Source organism: Caloenas nicobarica, chromosome 3, assembly GCF_036013445.1.
Source record: "Caloenas nicobarica isolate bCalNic1 chromosome 3, bCalNic1.hap1, whole genome shotgun sequence".
NCBI lineage: Eukaryota > Metazoa > Chordata > Aves > Columbiformes > Columbidae > Caloenas > Caloenas nicobarica.
Window position 1 is genome coordinate 86,598,132 of NC_088247.1, and position 23,273 is coordinate 86,621,404.

The 23,273-nt window shown below is 38.4% G+C and overlaps 1 protein-coding gene across 3 annotated transcripts in view; it reads right to left on the reverse strand.

Moving 5' to 3' along the window:
• RMDN2 (regulator of microtubule dynamics 2) overlaps positions 1-23,273 on the reverse strand; it is a 71,526-nt gene that overhangs the window by 22,329 nt on the left and 25,924 nt on the right. The window contains exons 7-11 of one of the 3 annotated variants that reach the window (XM_065630882.1): positions 22,989-23,066; positions 14,177-14,275; positions 12,384-12,437; positions 12,215-12,295; positions 1,185-1,767 (exon numbers count right to left, since the gene is read on the reverse strand). In XM_065630882.1, the coding sequence (XP_065486954.1) occupies positions 1,714-1,767; positions 12,215-12,295; positions 12,384-12,437; positions 14,177-14,275; positions 22,989-23,066 (366 nt within the window). In that variant the 3' untranslated portion in view covers positions 1,185-1,713. Of the gene's footprint in view, positions 1-1,184; positions 1,768-7,595; positions 7,653-12,214; positions 12,296-12,383; positions 12,438-14,176; positions 14,276-22,988; positions 23,067-23,273 lie in introns of those variants that run through there. The other 2 variants (XM_065630885.1, XM_065630884.1) reach the window with 2 other exon arrangements.

Consider the following 23,273-nt stretch of genomic DNA (forward strand, 5'->3'; position numbering starts at 1 on the left):
GAAAAAAAAGAGAACTCTGGAATTGAAAAAGAGGTGTGGGAACTATTTTCCCACGAATGAACATTAAGAACAACTAAAATGCATATTTCAATTTGTGAAGATCTTCAGGATAATGAAAACCAGGAACATAACAGCGAGAACTCAGAACCAGTTCTGAACTTTCAGCTGTTGTTCAGAGATATCTCACAGTACTGGCTGCATGTCTGACAACATGTTTTTAAAGAAAATGTTTTAAAAAATGGAGAACCCTACTTTATGAAAATAAATCTGTATTTTATGCCATGGAGTCAGGCTAAATTCAAATGTAACTCTACACATTTGTCTTCTTCCAGGTCTACTGAATCTATTGCCTACTGTTGTTAGTAGTTAAAGCTCACTCTTACTATGAGATGCTTCAGTCATATGTATACGTACTCCTCCACATCTGCCCAATTTTTAGATTTTTGTTGCGGTGACTGTAGTTCCTACTTGCTAATTTCACTGTTCCCCATCTGTACAAAATTAAAGCCCCAATCACTAGTTCAATATATTGGTGCCATAGGACTCCTCCTTGTTTTAGCCATAGACCGGTCCATGTTATCTTACACATCACATAGGTCAAGGGAAAGCATGGTGGTCCTCATCCAATTGCATTTCCTTCAGCAGAAATGCTTAGTTCTTCCAGATACATCCCCTGCATGTAGATTAAGATCCCGAATTAAAAGCCAATGTAAACTGGCCTCTATTTTTCTACAGACTCTGGTGAATTCTGGATCGGTCTGTTGGTGAACAGAATTCTTGCCCTACCTGCTACATTTTGTTGAAAACATTGCTGTCCTACACACTCAGACAGAAGTAGCAGGTCTTTAATTAGTCTATTTTTATGCACAGGTTATTTTATATAGATGATATAAAAGGTTAGTGATGGTCACGTGCTGGACTAGTTTCTCTGAAGACACACTGATGCCAACGTGCTAGGCAACTGTTCAAAGAGCCAGGATTCACAGACTTGGTGGACGTCCTGTAACAAATCCATTAAACATCACAGCTGTAAGAAATTAATCTAAACACTTCATTTCATTGGTCTGATTTTTAATATTGTGTTTGATATTACAAATAAAATATAACTTTACTATTTAATTTATAAAGTTTTCACATTTTTTTGTAAAACCAAGAGGAGGTTTAAAGTAAAAAGAGCTCCATGGAGGCAACAGCTTTTTCTTTAACTTCAACAAGATTCTAATTTTATAAGAGTAGAGAAATGTGTAAACATAAACATTCATTATTTTCTTCTGTATATATCTGTGTAAATTAGCTGATACAAATATAATTTACTACAGAAACATTTGTTTGTTTGTTTTTGCTACACACAGTTCTATGCTGGCATCACATACTAGTAAATTATTCTTTGACAGAATGAGATTTATGCATTTTGCATTCTAAACTCCCATAGGTCCATTGCCAGCAGTGGACTTCATGTTCAGAGAACTAGACTCACAGTGTCAGCAATCTAAAGTTAAACTTCAGTTCAAGATTATAAATAATCAAAAATGAATGCATCATTTTCATATCATAATCGCCAGATGCTTAAATGCCATGAACCAAGCCAACTAAAATCAATGACAGTTTCCCCACTGACATAGCTGGAATTCACCCGCATTTCCCAGTCACTTCAGATTCTTATTTTAGTTTTGCAATTTTATCCCAGTGTGAAGAGTTAAAAAGTGCACAGTATCACAGCTTCAGTGTGAGAAGTAGAGCCTCTAAGTCTTTCTGGGCCTCTTTATCCTGAAAGAAACAGACAATCATGCATCAACTTAGATAGGATAAATCCCTTCATTTGCCTAATACGTGCCTGTCCACATTTCTTTACTAACAACAGACATAACACACAACTGCGACAGCCACAGAATGTAATGACTGCATCGTAAGTTATCTGTGAATGCAAAAATAAAGTTTGAAGCAAAAACAAGAGCCAGATGGAAGCCCTCCCTTTACAGCTCTGTTAAAACACTTAAAATGTTAGCCACAAATAGCCTTCTCAGCAGACCAGTGAGCCTTTCAGCTTAGGCCGTAACTTTTACCGGTGCACTTTGCATGAAGTATTGCCTTGCCTTATACTTCACGTAATCTTGCGACCCAACTGTGTACAGTTCTTCTGAAGATATTTCCGTGATGTCTGCTAATGATTTATTATGCAATTAACAGGAAAACATAGGGAAATGTAATCGATGACACAGGTCAGATTGTGGTTTCAGTGCATACAGCCATACCTACCTGTAGTAACCACCGTGGACTGACCACACCCTCGGTATCTTCTGTACTGGTGTTGGCGGGCTCTGCCTACGCTGCTGGGCTCACAGCAGAGTGGAGCCGATGGGGGAGCAAGAGGCAAGTAATCTGCTGTGCTCAGAGCCAACACCACACTATATAATACCTCCTACGGCAGAAGGGAAAGGCTCCTTTCAGCCCAGCGTGTAAGTGCACAGTTTGCACGGGGCTTTAAGCCAAACCCAGCCCACAGGTAACCAGTGACATGTTTTGGCGACTCCATGTGTAATCTGTTCGGAAAGGAGTACATGCATACGAACGTGTAACCACAGTACAAAAACTCCATTATTCTACTTATTTTTGAAATGTCTCCTGGATACAATCCACTTGCTTTACTTGCCACTGCAAAACGTCTAGCTTGCAAAATGCACCTTGGTTTTAAAATCACATTTCTGAAATGTCAGCACCTCATACCTGCAGGCTGGTAAGTGTCCAAATATCCAATACCTGCACCCATGTGTGCTTAGCAGCGCAAGTGAAAAGCACTCGCACATCACAAATTTTGCGCAAGTATTTCTAACAACATAGACCAATATTTCTTTCCCAGATAACGCCACAGGCAATTCTGAAAGAAAATACTGTAGACAGACAGTGAAGTAATCGCTGAATTTCGGGATCACTTCATTATCCAATCAACCAAAGAGCTGGAACAAAATACAGGACATTTTAAAATACATTTTATGGGTGAAGAAATTCCTGCTTCTCTTTATTTTGGTTAGTTGTCTATAATGTCATGAAGGAACAGAGAAGAATATTGAGATGATAGAAACCATATGCCAGACATGTCAAACTACATTATATTATTGGTCTGGATTAAGGCATTAATACATTAGCTGGACACTTCTCTTGGAGTCGCTGCCTTGCTCCCACTGGCAACAATAGGCTAAACTATCTGCCTAATCATTTATCAGAGGCTTTAAAAGGCACACACTGCAAAGCCAGCAAGCTCTGCCAAAATACTCTCACAGAGGAAATGTCCCACTGAATTCAGCACCCCTTCAACTCCACGACACTACAGGCTGCCTGGAGCACCAGCCCATGGCTTTCAATAAAAATTGGAAAACTCAACATTTCTATCAATATGTTGATTAATGCAGGGAAAATACACTTTTCTGTACTGACTGTGGTCAACTGGTGAAAATGGTTCCAACTTCCACTAAACAAAACAGTAAAAAGCCAGATATTGTACCATGCTATTAAGAAAATGAAAAAGGTTTTAATGTATCCAGTCCCACTCTTTTCACACTTTTGTAAGCCCAAAATGATAAAGATGCAGGTTTTCTCATATCTGAATGGTGTTCTGCTTTTCACGGGTTGATGGAATTCTTTACTCACTTCGCAGGATACAGCATTTTAAAAATGTATCTCCAAACAACTTCATATAATTGTTTCTCTCCTTAGAAGCAAGGAATTATATTGGGCAATGAGCTTTAATGAGTTGTAAAGGTCCCAAAAAATATTGGGCAATCTTTCCTGAATCTTCCTCTGGGCTTTGGAAAAAGCATTGAAACAATCCCAGGATTGTTCTAAGAACTTGCTGGAGAAGAAACTGCAAACATGCAAAGCCTCCTACCTCTGGGCTGCCAGTTCTAAACAAGACTACATCAGTAAAAGCAGGAATTATTATTGTTACAAACTACTTAACAGGCTGCATTAATTGAGCCAGCAGCTTCCAGTCAATAATAAGAACTCAGATGGCAAAATCATTAAAAAAACCCCCAAACACTAACAACATTAAAAACTAAGTTGAGAATGGTCAGTGAACTATTATGTCACCATTGGATAGAGTTCTTCCAGATCAAGACGTGTGTAACGCTAAAAGGGGGGAGAAGCCACAACTCCACTCAGTGTACCAACCTCCAGTTTCAAGGATGAAAACTTCATTAATGACCAAAGCTTGACTGCTAATGGGAAGGCAAAGTCATAAATCCTGTATTGGGCCAACTTTCTTCCTCACTGATTTCTGGGTCTGTAGCTTTCTGAAAATGAACAATCAGGTCAGCTTTTTTTTTTTTTTTTTTTTTTTAAAGATGGGCAGGCTTTGATTTTCCTTTAGACCATAGCAGGGAGAGGAAGATGTGCAAGACATAGGAGGAATGCAACATATGTGCGTCAGTCCCACTTGTTCACCCTGAGGCTGAGTTCAGCGCTTACTGAACACACAGCCATTTTCAACCTTGACTTTTTACTGTCAAGGCTTACATTTATTAAACACTCCTCATATCGTGTTCAGAGTTGAATATGAGTTCAAAATGTTCTGCAAACTGCTGCACAAAAGCTATTCAAATTACAGGGTCAGTGACTGTATTTTCCCCTCTTCCTATTTAGTTGCTTTTCTTTTATGTTTCATCATCCACAGGGAATATGCGCAGGAAAAAGAGACCTGGGAGGCCAGGGACTGAACAAGGGAAGTGAGGGAGTTGAAAACAAGAGAGAGGCAGAAGAGAGAGCTGGTGGGAAAAAGGGAATATTGGCTTAACTGGAGGTAGTCCATATTTTGACAATTTCTGCTGAAAAATTTTACTGATAAATATATATACACACAGACATACATATTTAAATGTGCATGTAAAAATTAAATGGCAGTTAAAGCACAGACAGAAAGATAATTTACCTTCCACCTCTGCTAATTATTTCCTTATGTGCTAAACACACTCAACCCCAGCACTGCACATGTGTGCACTTGTTGACAAAGTCCCGACTGTCAACAGAGAACGATACACTCCCATGACCACAGCCAAAATGGTTACACCAGCCAACTACAACATAGCTGTGTGCAGCCACTGCCAAATCTCAAGCTGACATGCATCCTATAAGGTTTCACTGAAGTCAGCGGGGCTGCATTGGTATATTAAAGGAGCTGGGCTGCCAGGGTGGTCCAAAGCTGTACTCTGATACGCACTCACAGCAACGAGGTGCTGAGAGCCACCCCTGCTTTCGGGTACAGCTGTATCATTCCTCTGCAGCTCCAGGAGAGATCCTGGACTGCAACAGAAGAGACTCCCAAACATGCACAAGGATCATTAATTAGACAGTAACAGCTCTTGTGGACAATATAAATCATATAAAGCTACATGCTGTCTGTTCTTGGTTTCATGATAGACTCTCACAGATGGTGTAACTGTAGTAGCCATTGATTTACATACAATTGCATAACACTGTTTTCCCCCTTAGATATTTCAATAAACCAATGCAATCGTTCACTTGCAACCTCCTGTATGACTGTTGTATGTCGCAAGTTTGGGCATTTTATGTTCTTTCATATTTTTAGTATCTCCCTCTGGGGAAGAACCATGACTTTCCAAGGCTTTTAGGATCAAGGCAAGCACAGCTTTAAAATATGTAGCTGACAATAATTCCACGTTTTCTGACTATACTTCAAGTAGAGGGAAAAACACCCTTTCACACCCAGAAGACTGTGAATGAACAGTTCAGCTAGTTTGAGGACTGCTGCTGAAAAATTACAGAACGGCAGAATTCAATTTAGAATAGAGAGTCGTGCAGAATTTTTATCTGCTATTTCTTTTCTAACTTAAAAGACTAAGTTTTACCTGTAATCTGCTTTACTATTGTATACAACATGGAGCTTTTGGCATTCAAGACGTTCCCCTTTTTCTGTCCAGCTGTCACCCCTACCAGAGTGCGACCTCCAGCCCTTCTTTCTATGCAGTCAGCGCTGAAAGGGCTTGAACACGATGACATTGAGTTACAGCTCCTTCAGAAAGATGCTTGTTGAGGCTCCCTGTCACCCTCTGTATTGACTCTGAGACAATATATTTCAAACTCCTGGAAGCTTGATTTCTTCCAGCCACTCGACAAAAACAGGAAACCAATCGTGAACCTCTAATCCTGCCGTGCACCACCACCTCCATGAGAGCTTCTCCCATTCTCCCCCTGCACCGTCAGGAGGCCAGCGAAGGAGACGCGCTCCACGCTTTGAGGAACCGTCCGACGATCAGTCTTGCTGGACTAAGAACTTTGCTAAAACCATGTTAACTTTGATAGGATGTTAAAATGAATACTTTGCGATAAACTAGTCAATTTCACCATAAATAGAATAAGCTTGGGATTTATCAGGATAGACTTTATCCTTATGTATGAAACTACTACACTACAAAAAATGTCTTCATTTTTGGAACTGTTTTTCTGTTTTTGGAGAGGGAGAAAGAATAAGCAGACAATGTAAACAAACCTTTTGGCAAGAACTTCAAAAACATGCAGACAGCAAATCAGTCTGATCACTAAGAGAAAAATAGACTGCATTCTCTGAAGAGCAAAATAATATAAAATATAGGAGGTCTCAAATTCTTTTCGCAGCTCTTCTACAAATGTCTCATTTTTACCAGTATTTTACAGTTTGAAATCTGATCTCTTTACAATAATTTTTTTAAAGGCCCATTCCCTGAGCTTGAAGCACTTATATTCAGTGTAAACAGAATCACTAATTAAGGAATAGCTTTTTAAAGTATATTCAAAAGAAACTTTAATTCTGTGTTGCTGGTAGCTATGGGGAAATTCTTGTTCCACTCCACAAGCAGTATTATTCAAAATGAATGCAAATCTGAACACTTCCGTTATTTTGTAATTGAAACACCATGGACTTTTGCATGGAATTTGGATAACAAATGTTAATAAAATCTAAAGGAACAAACATCCTCTGAAAACAATGACATTTTATATTAAGCTGGTTTTGTTGAGAAAAGAAAATGTTCTGTTTGATGAGAAAACAGAAACATTTTTATAAGGTTAACCCAAATTATTCACATAGTTTCAATGGGTAGTTTTTTCACAAACAAGTCATAATTCATACCCTTCACTTCACAAGAAAAAGTAAATTACTTTTCTCTCTGCAAAATCTTACTTAGGAGGACAGATTACCACAGCAGCTTCAAATGAGATCTTTTGGAAATATCACAGCAAAGTCTGCAACATATGATCAATCTATGGTGGTTAGAGGAGACGTTTCTTGGAAAATCTGCTTTGGAAAATTCAAGATATACAAATGGTCTGTTGTAACAGGAATAATTCATGGGTGCTGAAGTTTATACTCTGCCCTCTATTCCACGCCTCTGTAACTCCTACTCTTTTCCTAACAGACAATATAAAAAAATGTAAATTAATGACCAGGGTGATCAATTATGGTGATGTAAAAAAATGTAAGAAAATCTTATGGGCATGATTTCTGTCCAGCAACTGCATTCTTGTGTAAACATTCAGCCATTGTTCCTGCCCATTATTGCATTTACCTCCTTCTCCTCCTCATGGGCTTTTCTAGAGTTTCGAATGTCGCTGAAGCCGAAGGCAGAGTCTTTAACATGTCTCTGCTTCCTGCCATTCTACCCCTGTAAGAAGTGAATGCCATAATAATCAATTTCTATAATCTCTAAATCTCTCTCACTTGTTCATTTCAGCTCTGAATTGCCTTCATTTGTAAGTGCTGGGAAGGAGGCAGTGTTTCTGAAATTAATTTTTCACTTTTAATAACCAATAATTTTGTAAGATATATTCTCAGCTTCAGGGAAGTTTTTATCTGTATTTAGGTAAGATTTTCAGCAACAGTCAGTGCAAATAGATTTGCTTCGAATTCCTCCTGCTTTGCTGTCTTCATCTCTTCCAAGACTACATTTTTTAATATAACTGCTACTTTTTAGATTCATTTTCAAAAAATATCACAGAGACCAGAGCCTTGAAATTTTAATCTCTTTCTCTGTGAGGCTGTTAATCCCTTTGTGGTGAGTTTACCAGTCCTACAAGCACAGAGTTCACTCTCACATCCATGCTTATCTCCAGATATAAGAAAAAAAAAATTCTTTACTATTATACTTCATAATCCTAGATTGAGACTTTAATTTTCTACAAGTTCCAGTCTTGAAAATACCTAACAATCTTTGTTATAAATTAGTATCTTATTGCCCCTATGTGCAAAGTGCTATGTGTTTAATCAAGCACAACCCCCCTCATTTTATCATTCCATACGCAAGACAAATGCTCACGTTTTCAAATTTAAATTACGTTTTTCTCCCCAAATTTAAAAAAGCCTCTTTTTTTCTGTCACAGTAGTCCGCCACATCTGTTTTCAACAGCCCTTCATGTACTCACACTCACCAAGGCTTTGAGCACACTACAAAGTCATGAGTCTCAGTAAGGGGAATGCAGCATCTACTAGATAAACAGCGCAGCTGTTACGCTCTTTACAATAACTCACAGCAGCCCCGAACATTAGGATCTCTGTTACAGAAGGGGTGAATATTTCCCAGGACCCTGAGGTTATCCACCTGGACAGCAACCAGAGAAAAGCAGGACAACTTAATGTCCCATGCACCTCCAGCAGTGGAGTACCACTCTACAGTATGACAGTATTTATGGACAAGGAAGGACTGTATGATTCATTGGAGGTTTTTGTTTAGAGTAGAGAGGATAAAGAGAAAGGTCTCTAAAATATTACTGTAACATCAGTTTTGTTTTCCAGATGTAAATTGCACCAAATCTCCTGTATTTCCTTTTAAAATAAATGCATAGACAGATGACTTAAAAATGCATCAAACTTTTTTTAAAAAACTGACATTAGGACTCCCACGAGTAATTCAATCAGAAGTTGCCCCTTCTTTGATATTTTCTTTGATATCCTTTTTAAGGTTCATAATAGGGTTGAAACGTGCCATCTGATTATTTTTTTTTTCTTTAACCAGAATGACCTCTGTTTGTAAGCCTCTCTGCCCCTTGAATTAAAAACATATTCTGTAAGTGGTAGGAAGGGTGCACAGAAGGGGTATTTGGATGCAATACAACATTTAAGACAAAAATCATCTCGCTTAACTTGAAATGTTACATGAAATGAATCCTAGACAAAAATGTCAGAGAAGGGGCCTGACTTAGTCCAGCTGAGAATTTGACCTGAGGATTAAAATGAGCTATGGGCTACTTTACTGATGCCAAGCACCTCTGGTTCCCACTGAAGTCACTGGAAACTGTGGATGCTAAGAAGCAATAAAAAGTAAACCACTGACTACTATTATTTTTCATACTTATGCTGCAGGATGATTTGTATCATGAAATACGATACATTTCCTCAGCGTGGCATCTTTCCAACAACTTTGTCTCTCAGTCTGCTCCTGATTTTATGCCTTTATACACATACATGTTTCTCAGTAGAAGCCAACATCTAAAAACAATAGAGAAATTCCCCTGCCTGAAGAAAGAGAGAAAACTCACATGAGAAACTATGATTACACTTGGGAACGATGGGATTCACATGACTGTGACAATATACCACGCTGCTGACAATGTTGGGATCCTGTGCCATGGCAAACTGAAAGAAAACCTCAGATTGCTGCTGACCTATGTTTTCTATTTCAGATCAAGAACCTCGTTTTTTACAGGGCTGTAGTCAATTCAGGCACTTTATCAGCATCTCTTTATTACTGTCTCCCCAACGTCTCCTTAGTCTTACTATAGTCTCTTCCCTCTCTTAAACTAACCTGACTAAATGTTATTCCTATGTGGAGCGCCAAGCCCTGAACTACTTCAGTTCCAACAAGTTTCTCCTCAAAATCAGTAACAGTCTTTCTCAAATACAATAAGCAAAACAAGATGTAATATTCTAGTTCAGATGGGACTTGAGGTAGCAGCATCAGCAGAGTTTGTGTTCTAGACCTCCATTTCATAGTAATTCCTTTCAGCATGCATTTGGTTTTACTTTGTGCTGATTGTTTTTCCTTTTTTTTTTTTTTAATTTGAATTACACACTATTGCCCCAACGCCATATTTTCCTGGACTTTTTTTTCTAAACTTAGAACACATCGACAAAGCACACAAATCTGTGATATCTATAGAATTAGTCAAAACAGAAAATGACAAATTTTAGCATTCTCTTCAGATAGACAAAAGTTTTTTGGGGTCCATTTGCTGCTCTTCCTTCTGCTCACAAACCAGTATCATTCTCATCACCACCCTGCTTGCCAGAATACAGACACGAATCTCACAGATTGCTCCCAAATTCTTGCTTTCACCTCAGAGTCCCCTGTGGTCTGCCGGTACCTCAGAAATGTGATGGGGCATTCCTTTTACCAGCAACTAAGCCCCTCCAGGTGGCCCAGGATGTGCTGAACTCCAGCTCATGTTTAGAGTGATGACACTGGACTTTAGAGGCAGAATTCCCCTCTCATCAACTGCAGAGTCTAGGAACCAGATGTCTCAGGTACATCTTACACATATCTTCACCTCTAGTCTCTCTCTGCCATCAGGGGACAGAGAGGGGCAGTATGTGGCACCTGGATGCATCCATCTCAAAAGCGAGTGTAGGGGGAGCCTCAGCAACTACCTTTGGTCACCAAAATTTTGTCCAGCTATTGTTATCAAAGATGAATACAAATCTATGCTATCTCTGTATTTTTTCAAGGAGTCTTTATGAATTTGTTGAATGACTTCCAGTTTACTAAACACAGGCAGTCTTCTGTCCACCAGAATTCTCTGTGATATATGCTTGTTTGCAATTTTACCAGAGAGCTTCGGAGTTGATTGCAAGATTACCTGGCCTGTAATAAGTTGAATATAGGGACAATAAAAAATTCACCAGTGCAGTCAGTGCAGATATACACAACACGGGCTCAATTCGAACAATTTCAGTTGTATGCTTTCTCCCTTACACCATTGGTCCTACTTGTTATGCAAAGATATAAGGTGCCAAATAACGGAAAATTTATAGCAGTCTTTCATATGTTCTGTAATAGGCAAGCTGAAGATACATTTCAACAGTAAGTAAAGAATAAAGCAAAGTTAAGAGACTATTAATGTCATACCTGTATCAATACAAATTTAAAGGAACACTGAACTTAAGCAATGACTGCTTAATTTATGATTGGTACATACTATAACTTGGGCCAAAAGTGAAGGCCACCCAGAAGCAGCTGCTGGTGAGGCATGCAATGGTCTTTCTTCCCAGCAGGAACACTTGACATAAACATGTTAGCGCTCCACACACAACATTTATTGTCAATCAAGTTACAGAGCTATTTAATAGCCTTTTTCCTTAACTTCAAAGAATTAAATGGGATAGGGCCAATTCGTCTCTGGAATCACCTCTCTCTCTCCCTACCACATCTGCTGTGCTCAAAGGCGGTCCCTTAGGCTGACAAAGCTCAGGTTTGAACTTGTCACGCTCTAGGATGGTAAGACGTTTCCAGTCATAGGTCGGTAATTATGGAACTTGCTTCTACATGAGATCAGACAGAGTGAACCTTCTTGCCCTGACTTGGTTCATATTTGAGAAATTGAAATAACTTAAAATCTCTCAAATATCTGTAGAAATTTTGTGTCCACATAGTAAAAATACTCTAAAGGGCCTAAAAAGGAATCTAAAAATCTCTTAGAATAAGAACTGGGAGAACTGCGCCTCCTTAACTGCACTGTGGTTGAAGAGAAAGGCAAACCTGAATAACTCCTCTACCTCTGCTACAGCTGACGTGCTGCCCTGGAGGCCTTGACAAGACTCACAAACCAGAGGCTTCAGGAGCAGGAACAGAGACTGTGGGACCAAAATCCAGAATGCTTTCAACTGAGAAAAAGTAGGTCCGGGGAAAAATTTCAGCACAGCTAGAGTGACATAGTCAAATACTTATGCTTAAGATAATCTAATGAAATGGGTTGAATTACAAAGAGTGTAATTCAACTCCTGACACCCCCTGACACAAACAAGTCCCTGACAGTTCCCTAAACAAAGATTTTTTTTTTTTTTAAAGCTGTTGATACAGACAACTGTAATGAGTCAACCTAGAGTGGAGGAAAAAGGAAGGGTCTGTGTTCAGAGGAAAAAGTGAAACGTTATGTTATTACTGACAGTGCAATAATGGGTGCCAAAGACAAGACAGTGGTCACAAGAGAACAAGTTATAACTCTCAATACCCACCTCATTAGTAACTGAGAGAATTGACAGTGCAGAATCACAGTACTTCAGTGCATTGTTTTTCTGGCCAAGATCTTTATAGCACTGAGAAGAAAAAATATTTTGTTTCCAATCAGGCCACTGTAAGAACACCAGAGTCTACAAAACATTGTTTCTAAAAGAACTTGGTTACCTTTGCCAAATACACATAATTGCATTTGGAATATCCTGGATGCATTTCTTCTGCCTAAATAATAAAAAAACAGGAAAGAAAACAGACATAAAACTTGTGTGATGAGATTTATGTGGTCTGCATAACATTTTTAGTAATGCACTAAGCTTCCTCAAACATCAGACTAAATCATCCCTACTGTGTGCACCACAATCTGTTTAGCACTTCAAAAAAAACCTCAAGAAAACAAAAAAACCCCAAACCCAACCCTAAACCAGGCACAAGTTGCTGATATTGAACACATTAAAATGTTCTGTACTGCTTACTCTCCTCTCTCCCTAAGTGCTTTGTAAATATATAGGATCATTCTATAGAATATTTATTGGATTCATTCACTTACACAGTGGGTTGGAAGACACTGCTCTTTCTAGTTTATTAATATTTATTTCCTCATCAGAGAAATAAACAAGCAACTAACCATTCACACTTTGCATAACAGGTAATGAACTGTATTCATCAACTTCATAATTATTTTTCTTTCACAGACTCATATCTTCTAGCTCTGGGTTCGCCTTTCTTTTCACATTACCCTCTTTTGAAAAGTTCAGGTTGTTAAAAAAATTTAAGATTGCCTTCCTTTTAAAACACCTTAAGGATGTAGAAGCTTGAAAGATGAATAAAAATTGTAGCAACTATCTACTAATCAAGAAACAGCTTTAATCAACAAACAGCTTTTGGGAGAGAAAAATTACATTAGTGAAATTCATAGTAGCTGTAATCCTTGGACTAAAACAATGCTGCTTTCAACACAGCTGTATATTACCAAACAATTGAAAAAGAAACCCAAACAGTTGTCTTTTAGACAGTAATTTAATTTTTGTTGCAGAAGATGACTTAAAACCACAGTTAACTCTGCAGCTCACCACAAAATGACCTGAAGCTAAAGTGAACATTTCAAATTATTTCTACCACCTCTGCAGTTTGACCTTAAAGATAAAATTTCTTACACTGGAAAGACAGTAATGTATTGTATTGTCCAAAATTCAGGAGACCATTCTGTCTTTAAATTTACTAAAAACAGATAAAACAAGCACTTTTGGTAGTGAAGAAAATATGCTTGTCCAATTCCTTCAAGAAACTGTCTGAAAGTAATTGTAATGATGGAAGTTTATGTTTTGAATTTAGTCAAGTGAAAAACATGTATTTTTCAGCTCCAGAAGTAGAAATGATTCATGCAAAAGATATTGCAAGACACGTTTATTTTATTCATATGGTGTTCTCTCATAACTGTGCATTCAAGTAGAATTCCCAGGACCCCATATGACAGAGCTTTCTTTTCAACTTCACTACAAAGGTAATTTCATCTCCACAAACAAGAAAGGCTTCTACTGAAATTCAATGAAAAGAGCTTCAGATCAGAAAAAGAGAAGTGTCACAATGTCAAAGTTTTCCTTGCCTATGTTAACCCTCTTGCAGAAACAGGCAAATCTTTGGTTATCACTATGGTTAACTTGTTTCAATGGCACATATAACTAATCTATATCCATCTCACATTTAATCCAATAACTGCTAACATGGCAAGTCATTGAAGAATTCCTAAAACTAAAGAAAGAGAAGAAAGGTGCTAGCCACTCATCTCCAAACTAATTGTAAAACAGAGGAGAAAAAAATATTTTAGTAGAGGTCACTGTGCTGATTGGGAGAGCCCTGGATTTATAGCTACTGAACATCATCTGCTATGCAGACATCTCGACAACAGTGACCTATAGCAGCTGGTAAACAGTCACACAGGGAAACCCTTGGCTAGGACTTACCTTAAGGAAATGCTGCAACGCTTCTTCTACTGTTGAAGTTGGTGGAGTCCCGAAGAGAGCAGCAGCTACTTTCTTTTCAATCCAAGACAACTGAGCTACCTATTAAAAAAAAAAAATCAAAAGCCTTTAGGGTTGCTTCTCAGTTTCATAGTAAATACTGTCCTGTGCCATTGTACTTCTTACACAACCTATTTTGCAAAAGAACCTGTAAAGGAATGTTTTATGCTGTTGATTCGCCAGCTCAAAGCACTCTTTTGGATTTTAGATTCTGTTAACAAGAAAGTGTACACATTAAGAAATACATGATGAAACACCAACATCACTGATATTTGTCTGATGTACAAAGTACAGTTTAGGTTTCATAAGACCTTGTCATTTTTTAAAACCTAACACAAGAAATAGTGCTTTAAAGCTATTAAGGTTTTCATGTGACAGTTTAGCATGATAGTCCATGTACTTGACTGCTTTTCAGTGTTGCAAAAAGCAGTTGCTACAGTCAGAATGTGAGTGCTTTTGGTGCTTGTGAAACAAGTTCATTTATTACACAGAAGCTGGTGACAACCACTGTTAAGAAACAGGCTTCATTTTTTCCTCTTCAAATCTGACAAATAACACTTACCAAAGACCTCATCTCATTTCAGGAAGATGGGCTGCTATAAAAAGACTTTGGGGAACTGTCATATTGCCACACAATGTACATGACTTCCTCCCTTACATTTACCGACACCTGACAGAAACTGCTCTAGTTACTGGCATAAGGTATTTGGCTCCATCACCCAACCTGGCAAAACACATCTCACATCTCTAACAATGGACGGAGCTGCTCAGAAATGCGAGACTGGAGCCTGTTTAAATGGAGAAATGATGCCACCCTCCTTTAGACACTTCTACTGTATCTGTCAGGAAAAGTCAGGACTTTATTCCCTCACAGCAGTATTTGAACTACAACACTGATGGCTCCTGTTACAGAGTACAGCTGAGTTTAAAAATGGTAAAGAAAAAAAAAAAAGGTTCTGTCTTCCTCACAATTTCTGGCCTGATCTATGCAGAGGCCACACAGAAGTAAAGAAAGAGAGCTTCTGATAAGAGACCTGGAGGTGAAATATGAGTCACATAGGGACATTTCTTTTTCATAGGGAGCTATAATTCAAATAACAGAGTTGAGCCTTGAACTCAAGTCTGTCCTACTGCTATAAAAATTAAAATAGTTTTGGATAGCTTTAGATAATTCCTGCCTCACTCCCTGGCTTCCCAGTCTCTTCAGGGCTGTTACTGCTCCTCCTGCCTTCTCCAGCTAAATCCAGCAATTATCCAGTAGATGTCAGTTAATTATGGTAAAATGTAAGAATCCATTCACACATAGCTATCCACAGCCACCAACCAGAATGCTTCTCTTTTGGACAGACATCAAGTCCTATGTATTTCTAGTGTCCTAAAAATACCATTGCAAAGAGTGCAAATACAGGCCAGCACGCAACAGGACAATGCACAGGACCATGTTTTCTCAGCTGGCCCCAACAATGACTCCAGCTACATCAGAGAAACATTGCTTAAGACAGAGGGCATCCTGGTCAAGTCTTGCTGGTTGTTTGGCAGGGTCCAATGCCTTATTTGTTAAATGCCATCAGTAAGTCTTTCACACAAAACCACTAAAAATTACATTCCAGAGAGAAACAACATTAAGAAAATAAAGCTGGGTTTGTTTTATTTTCATTCTCTCTGTCTCACATATCCCACACTTGATACCTCTTCTAGGGGAATAAATTGTTTTTCACAAAAGCTCTTCAGCAACCCCAGAGTTCTTATTCACTGAAGAAACAAGATGTTTCCCCTCTCTGCACTGCAGTCCGTTCACACAGTGTTACAAACCGCAGCACGCTGGTTAAAACTTCAAATTGTAGGTACCTATGTAATTCCCTCATATACTTCATTTCCCTAGCTGCTCTGTGGTTTCTGAGACATATTCGGCGAGAGATTAAAAGGATTTTTGCAAAAGTATTGTTTTCTTTGCACCAATCTACTGCTGCAGTGTTGGCTATTCTTTTAGACGAGGAAGGAGTTTGTAATATTTCAAGGTCCCTCACATCAACATGGAGGCAGCTTACAGAGGGAGGAAGAGAAGGAAAAAAATAAAAGGAATGTATATGCTTATAGTGTCCTCTGCAAGACCACACAGCACCCTGGAGATACACACACACTGCACAGATACAATTACCACACACGTGTCTGCTGTTATGCAACAGTGAGGAAACAAAATTGCAGTTTTTCCATGTGGAGTTATAATTACCTATTGAAAACACAAGTTCTTCCTGGCAGTTGTTTTATTTTCTTGCAAGATTTAATCAGAACTGATTTACTGAGGTTTCTGTCCTTACTTTTCTGCCTTGGGTGCTGCTTTGCACTATTCAAACTCTAAAAAGCCCAAATATATGCACTTGGCCATTTTTGTATCACAAATCCCGCCAACCTGAAACAATACTTAAGAGTTAAATGCATGCACGCACAACAGTGAGTTTTCTTTAATGTAAACTGGCTTCAGCATCATAATTTGTGACTATTACAAAGATAGTCAGAGAGTTCTGTAATGCTTTGAGCAGTCAGACTTCTATACCACTGTCTGGATGAATTCATTGCAGCTAACTCAAACCACTCGTAAATGAAGTGCAAAGTTGTCCAGGTTCCTTGCATGGTCGATACATAGAGAGGTGTTTCCATTAGGCAACTCCTCTTCACCTACATTAGCCTGAGATGAACACTCCTCTCTTTCTCTTCATTCTTTCCTTCAACTGTTATACAAAAGGAGCACAGACAAATTACACCTTGTGGATAGCTAAGGGCAGGTGAGGTAAATCCCATCACAACAGCTTAACCTCACCCACCTGAGTCAGTCTGCACCCCCTATGAATGAGGTGGGACAAATAGAAAAGACCTGTTTTATACAAGACACAAAATTGTGTCCTGGAGCAATAATGATGAACGCGAAATTATACCCTTCCCATAAACACATACAAGAACAGTCTTTAATTTGAAATAACTTTATTAGAGTAAATCATATGCCACGTTTAGTTAAATGGAAACATCATTCCTACTGAACTAACTTTATTAAGCATTCTCTGTGTGAGAAAGCACAGGCAACAGAAACCCTGGTGTAGCATGCTCTAGCATAGAGCAAATTTGACTTCTCCAGTCAAGGTTAGTCCAAATAGTGCAAAGCATACCTGGAGGTCTGTACAAAATCAAGTGCAAAGAGACTGTAACTGTCATCAGCTTCACTGGAACCATGATTTCACTTAATGCATGTTCCAAGAATGGTATAGGACAGCAGAAAGCAGTAAGAAAAATGGCTACTGCAACACGTAATAGTTACAACAACAACAAAAATAAAGAATAAAGATTGCCCTTGCCCTACAGATGATTTCCAAACATTGAGTTTTGGGGTTTTTTTTAAGTCTCCCAAGCCTTGATGTCAGTCCCCCCAGCAGCCTGAAAACTCACAAGAGCACTGCAAGGAATATGGTGTTTCCACAGAAAATCAGGTTTTAATTTATTGGGTTACTTGAGGAACATCACTCCTCAGCTGCCATGCATGAGGAGTGCTAGTCCCACTCACTTGAGTGAAAAATCAAGGGCCTGAGGGATCATCAGCCAGCTCCTGAACTTCCTTCCCTAGGGCTAGAGGGGACAGCCTGGCCTCTGCCAAGGAGAGGAGACCACTCTTCAGTATCCCAGACCTAACAGAGATGGTTGTCTCGAATGATCTCTCCCATAGATTCGTCAAATGGTAAACTCTCATCCATTTATTACACCCAAATCTCTACTAATACCAGAGATGGAAGAACGCCACCCATAGAGTTAAACTGCAGCTGACCATAAACTTTGTAGTCAGCATGCTCCCATCAGGCCTCTTGTTCCTCTGAAGACCAATGCAGAAAATGTGGTTCTCCCCTAAATACTGGGAAAAGGGTTTTTCTAACATCTCTTTCCCTTCCTTAGCCTGGGATCAGCAAAAATCACATATGAACTAAAACACTGGCTGGAATATGTTTTTTTTGTTTTTGTCTTCTGTCTGGTTTTGATGAGATGCAAACCCTGCCCACTGACAGCTCTTTTCAAATTGCAGAATGTTGGCACCAAGGAAACTAACCCACCTGGATTGAAAATTCAGCCAAGATTGACTTGCAGCCCTAAAGGATTTCTTCCATCGATGTTTCCTTGCTAATAGCTCACTGAAGACAGATCACACAATTGTTTTCCATAAAGGAAAATCATCCCATCGATCCAGCTTCAGTAAAATATTAATGGCATCTACTTAAGTATCTCCAGTGAGTCTCCTTTTTTTTTTTTTTTTTTTAAATTACAATATATTAATGTAAAATTGTACTAAGTAATTTTGCAATGTTTTGACTTCTGGAAGAGATTAAGTAACAGGACAGCAATTTTAAGATACTGGCTTCCAACAAAAATATTCTCTTCCTTGCCAGCTGAGGAACCAGGACAGTCTGTGCAGGCATTTAGGTATTTATCCAACTTGAATCCCCCAGGCTTTTCACTTTCCAGTAAGGGGAGCAGACTTACAGAGCACGCAGATGAAGGAACTGGGTCCATTTGTTCCCTCATGTAACCCAAACAGATACTTGGATATACCAGAAATGAATCCAACACAAGGCATGCAACTTCCAAAAAGAAAGTCCCAAAAGATCTAATTTTTAATACTCCACTCGCATTTACCAGAGGCTCTGATCCAGTTTCACAATTATACACTAACTGTTCTGTGCCAGTCCTGTAAAGGCAAGTAGCCGTAAGTACTCTGTTTTAAAAGCTGTTCTAAACATTAAAACACTAAAAACCCCTACAAACATAAAATAATAAGGGGTTATCAGATAACTGTGCCCAAAACTCTAAGGAAAGATAATTAATTCCTATACACCATGCACCACAGATCAATTCACTTCCAGTAAATACTTCTTTCTGATCTAAAGAACAAAGTAGTTTTCAGTTTTCCCTTAAAGAAACAAAGCTGAAACTTGAAAGGCTCTGAACACTGTAGTTATTTTAGATGATAAGAACCAAGCCAAGCATATATTTAAAACATTAAACCATCCCTAAAAGATATGTACTTAACAAAGTCTGGTTTTGTCACAGAAGGCTGAGAGGAAAATGTTTTGTCCACCAAAGACACTTTAAAGGAAAATACTGTAGTTGTTTCCTTTGGAATAGTAACATCTCTTTTACATACTAAACACCAGTTTACTTTGCTTACTAGATATTTTAAGGAATCTTAATTACAATTATATGTTAATCATCTTTTTCTAACACTACCACTAAAGCTACCCTAGAAAAAATTACTACTACACAGAAGTTAATCCCATATCTGGAAAAGGAGTATTAAAATAATATTTGGTACCATTCTGCAGTTATCTGTTACTGGTGGTGTTCAATTACATTTGCTCAATGCATAAATAAATAGGGTTGGGATTTTTTTCTGCAGTTGCTACCTCTGCAAAACAAACCAAGAAACATTAGAGCTATACATGGTTTCTTGTATACACAGCAGACCTCACAGGTAAAATTTTGCCCATCATGACATCTATGAAAGGACGGGTGAAAATCTTGTCTACTTGACTGTGATACCAGAATTAATTTTCTAACAAAGCTGAGATGATGCATACATCAGAACAGAATCTGTCTCTTTTGTATAGCTCTACTGGCTTTATAATAGTAAGAGAAATAATAAACAGCAAAAATTTATCTTTAGATGAGGTGGCACACATCTGTCACTGGCTTTGCATCACAGACAAACCCCCACTGCTGCGAGGCAGTGAAAACCCAGCTCATCCCTCCTGCTGGAAGGTGCTATGACATTCAGATCTGGCCCAGCAAGAAAAACTGCTGAATAAGAACCCTGGCATTGCTATACCATTGCTCTTTGCAAATGACTGTTAACACTGAGGAAGGTGAGACATGTAAGTCAGACCCAAAATAAGGCAAAACTCTACAAATCAAATAGCTTTACGAGTACAGTATGCAGTCTCTGGATATAGATTTCAGACTTCAATAAATCTTTTCCATTTGCCTCCACTACACTTTTTACACAGAAGTCTGTTCAACTGATTTTGATTTGTGAAAATGAACTGGAGCCCAGATTTACAATGCTTGAAGCATCCCCTTTTGCAGTCTCTTATGCTATACCTGGTTTTTTATAGTGTGTCAGCCCAACAAACAGCACTAGAAGATAGTAATAAGATCCCCCAACATTAAATGGAACATGAATGGGAAGCATCTGGCTATACTAGGAAGACTTAAGTACATCACGTTTCCCAAAAATGTTATCAGAGTCTAGAAAGTATCAAACACTAGTTATCTTTTTAAAATTACACTGCTTCTGTAGAATATGCATCTAAAACCAGACGATAATGCCCCTGGAAGCGACACTTGTGAAAGGACAAATATTGCAGCCAGTTCTAACTGGGCCCCAAAGTCAGCTAGGCTAAATATAAAAACTAACCTGCTTTCCTCAGTCATCTCTTTTTCTTTTTTAATTTCCTCACCTTGGACAACACAGCCTTCCCAGTCTCAACCCCAGCTACACTAAACAGACAAACAGACAAAGGTCTAAGAGGACCATTATCACTCCATCTACAGGTATCAGTATAGGGAAGAAGTGATACATGTATTTTTCAAGCACCCTGTCATAATCCCTACTCTGAAGAAGTATTTGGAACAAACGCCACAGCCAACAGTCTACTTTTGGGGTAATTACCAGAGCATAAAACACCACAGTCTGCAAAACAGGACCAAGGAATTTCCACATCTTCCACAAGCTTCTAAGACTATCTACATCATATGCATGGCCAAAACCTGTATTAGTGTATCAGCACAGAAATCTACTAATCCAGTGTGCTAAAACTAATGAAGATATCACCAACTCCAGTGGGCTAGGATTAAGATCTAGTTTCCATAAAAGACACTCAAAACCAGCATTCCCAAATGATGGCCTCATCCTGCTACTGAAAGCGTGCAACTGACTGAAAGTTTTTAAGAGTTGACAGTCCAGAAGTCAAAACAAAATGTTATTCAGTTCTATACTTGAAAATCTGTTCTGAGTGTTTCAGGTTACTATTTTGTCATGGCCATCAAGAAAGTCACAGAAGTCAGGATTTAAAAAAAAAAAAAAAAAAAAAATCAATCCTTAAGTATTTCAGTGGCTACATCTGTTTAGGTAGATTGTTTTGCTTAATAAAATGCAGGTCAGGTCATATCCTAAAGCAAATGCTAATCTGTGGCATTAATGTTTGGTAAGGAAGCCCTGCATAGATGCTGCAAGTGTGGAACATGAGCTTGTAATGATATAGCATGACAAACCACATGTATTAATATTAGTCAAGAAGTGGGGATTGTCACTAAAACGAAACAAGTAAAAAACCAGTGCAATAAGAACAAAGTGAGGTATACTGAGATTACATGTAAAGTTTCCAAAAGCAATAGCTCAAGTGAGAAATAAGCCATGGAAAACATCCAGGAGTGTTTGACATAAATGGAAGCCGCAGTCAGCTGTCGGACACGGCACGGTATAGAAGTCTTAAGGAATCACTGGTGAGAGAGATGCTCTTCAGAGTCAGGACAGCAAGCACATTGCAGGACAATCTTCAGCAACTCACTTTTGCCTAGCTAATGCTGATAATCAAGAATATAGGGTGATGAAAACCAAAATGAAAAAGCTGGTGTCATTCCTTATTCAAATCAACTGAGGAAAAAATGTAGTTGCTGAAAGCTCCTTTGAAGTTAAATATATGATCTGAAAAAACTGCTGAAACATTGCTTTAAGTTTTGTTGCAGACAAAGGCTGCAATGTATCACAGCAGTTCCTTCCCAGTTTGCAGGAACTTTGTGGTGACTAGTGTTGGAAGTAGCTGGAGGAAAAAGGCAGGGCTGGCATTCACTGCATATTAGCAGTTATTATTCTAAGAAGCCTCCCAGTAATCATGTACAGCGTGGACTACACAAGAACATTTTCTTCTGATGAAAGATTTCTCACAGCACTAAAGGTGAAGCAATAAGGAGAGCCATCTGAGACATCAAAGATGTGGGCTTAAGAATAAGACAACTCTCATTACAAACACAAGCACCGTTTTCCTATAAAAAAATAAAACTAATCAACAGCTAAGCTTGTAAAACAATTACTTTAATTTTTCATATAAGAGTACTTACCACTATGTCATTAATACAATATTTAAAAGCACCTGTTGTGTTGGCATAACACTAATTGTATCACTTGCAAAACTTTCTGGTGAATTATAGATTTTTATGACTGCATCTTTGTTGCGACATCCTCCTGGAATTTACCAAGCTGGTATGGTATCCTTGCTGCCACAGCCATAATCTCACAGCATGTAAGTGCCTTTAACTTCAGTTACAGATGGGGAATAAAGTTACCAAAGGGCTATGTTACAAGCCCAAGGTCACCTAGCAAGTTTGTGGCAGAATAAAGAACTGAAATCAAGGTTTACAATACCAGAGATCACCTTTCTCCCTGCCAAATATCAGTTACTTTTCATTCATACATTCAGATAAGAAACCTGAACACAACAATGAAGGACATAGAAGCACAGCTTACTTAATGCACATGACAGGAATGGTCACTCGTTCACACAAACATATTGAAGTTAATTCAGGAAACATAAATGTAATGCTTCATTTGGCACAAAATATGTCAATAAATACGTACTTTGTCTTAAGTCCCACTATTTCATTTCAAATGCATTATCATTTTTCAGTATACTCTATTCATATGTTAGGTAAAAAAACAACTTACTGAATAGCACCATCTTCCATTTAGGTAATATAAAAAAGGATCTTGAGGCTTAAGTTCAATTGCTTTGTCTAGGTGCTCCTATTAGAAAGAAAATCAGTGTCACTTTAGATGTTTGTTTGGCAAGTGTGTTTACATTCTATGAAGTTTGCTGCACATCATAAACAAATTCAGAAATTCTCTTCTGCTGTAATTCTTTTCTGACAGCCTAAAAATATTTTAACAAGCAAACACCTTCCTCATGGAGGGAAACCATTAAAAAAATTATTTAGCAACTTTGCGCACAAT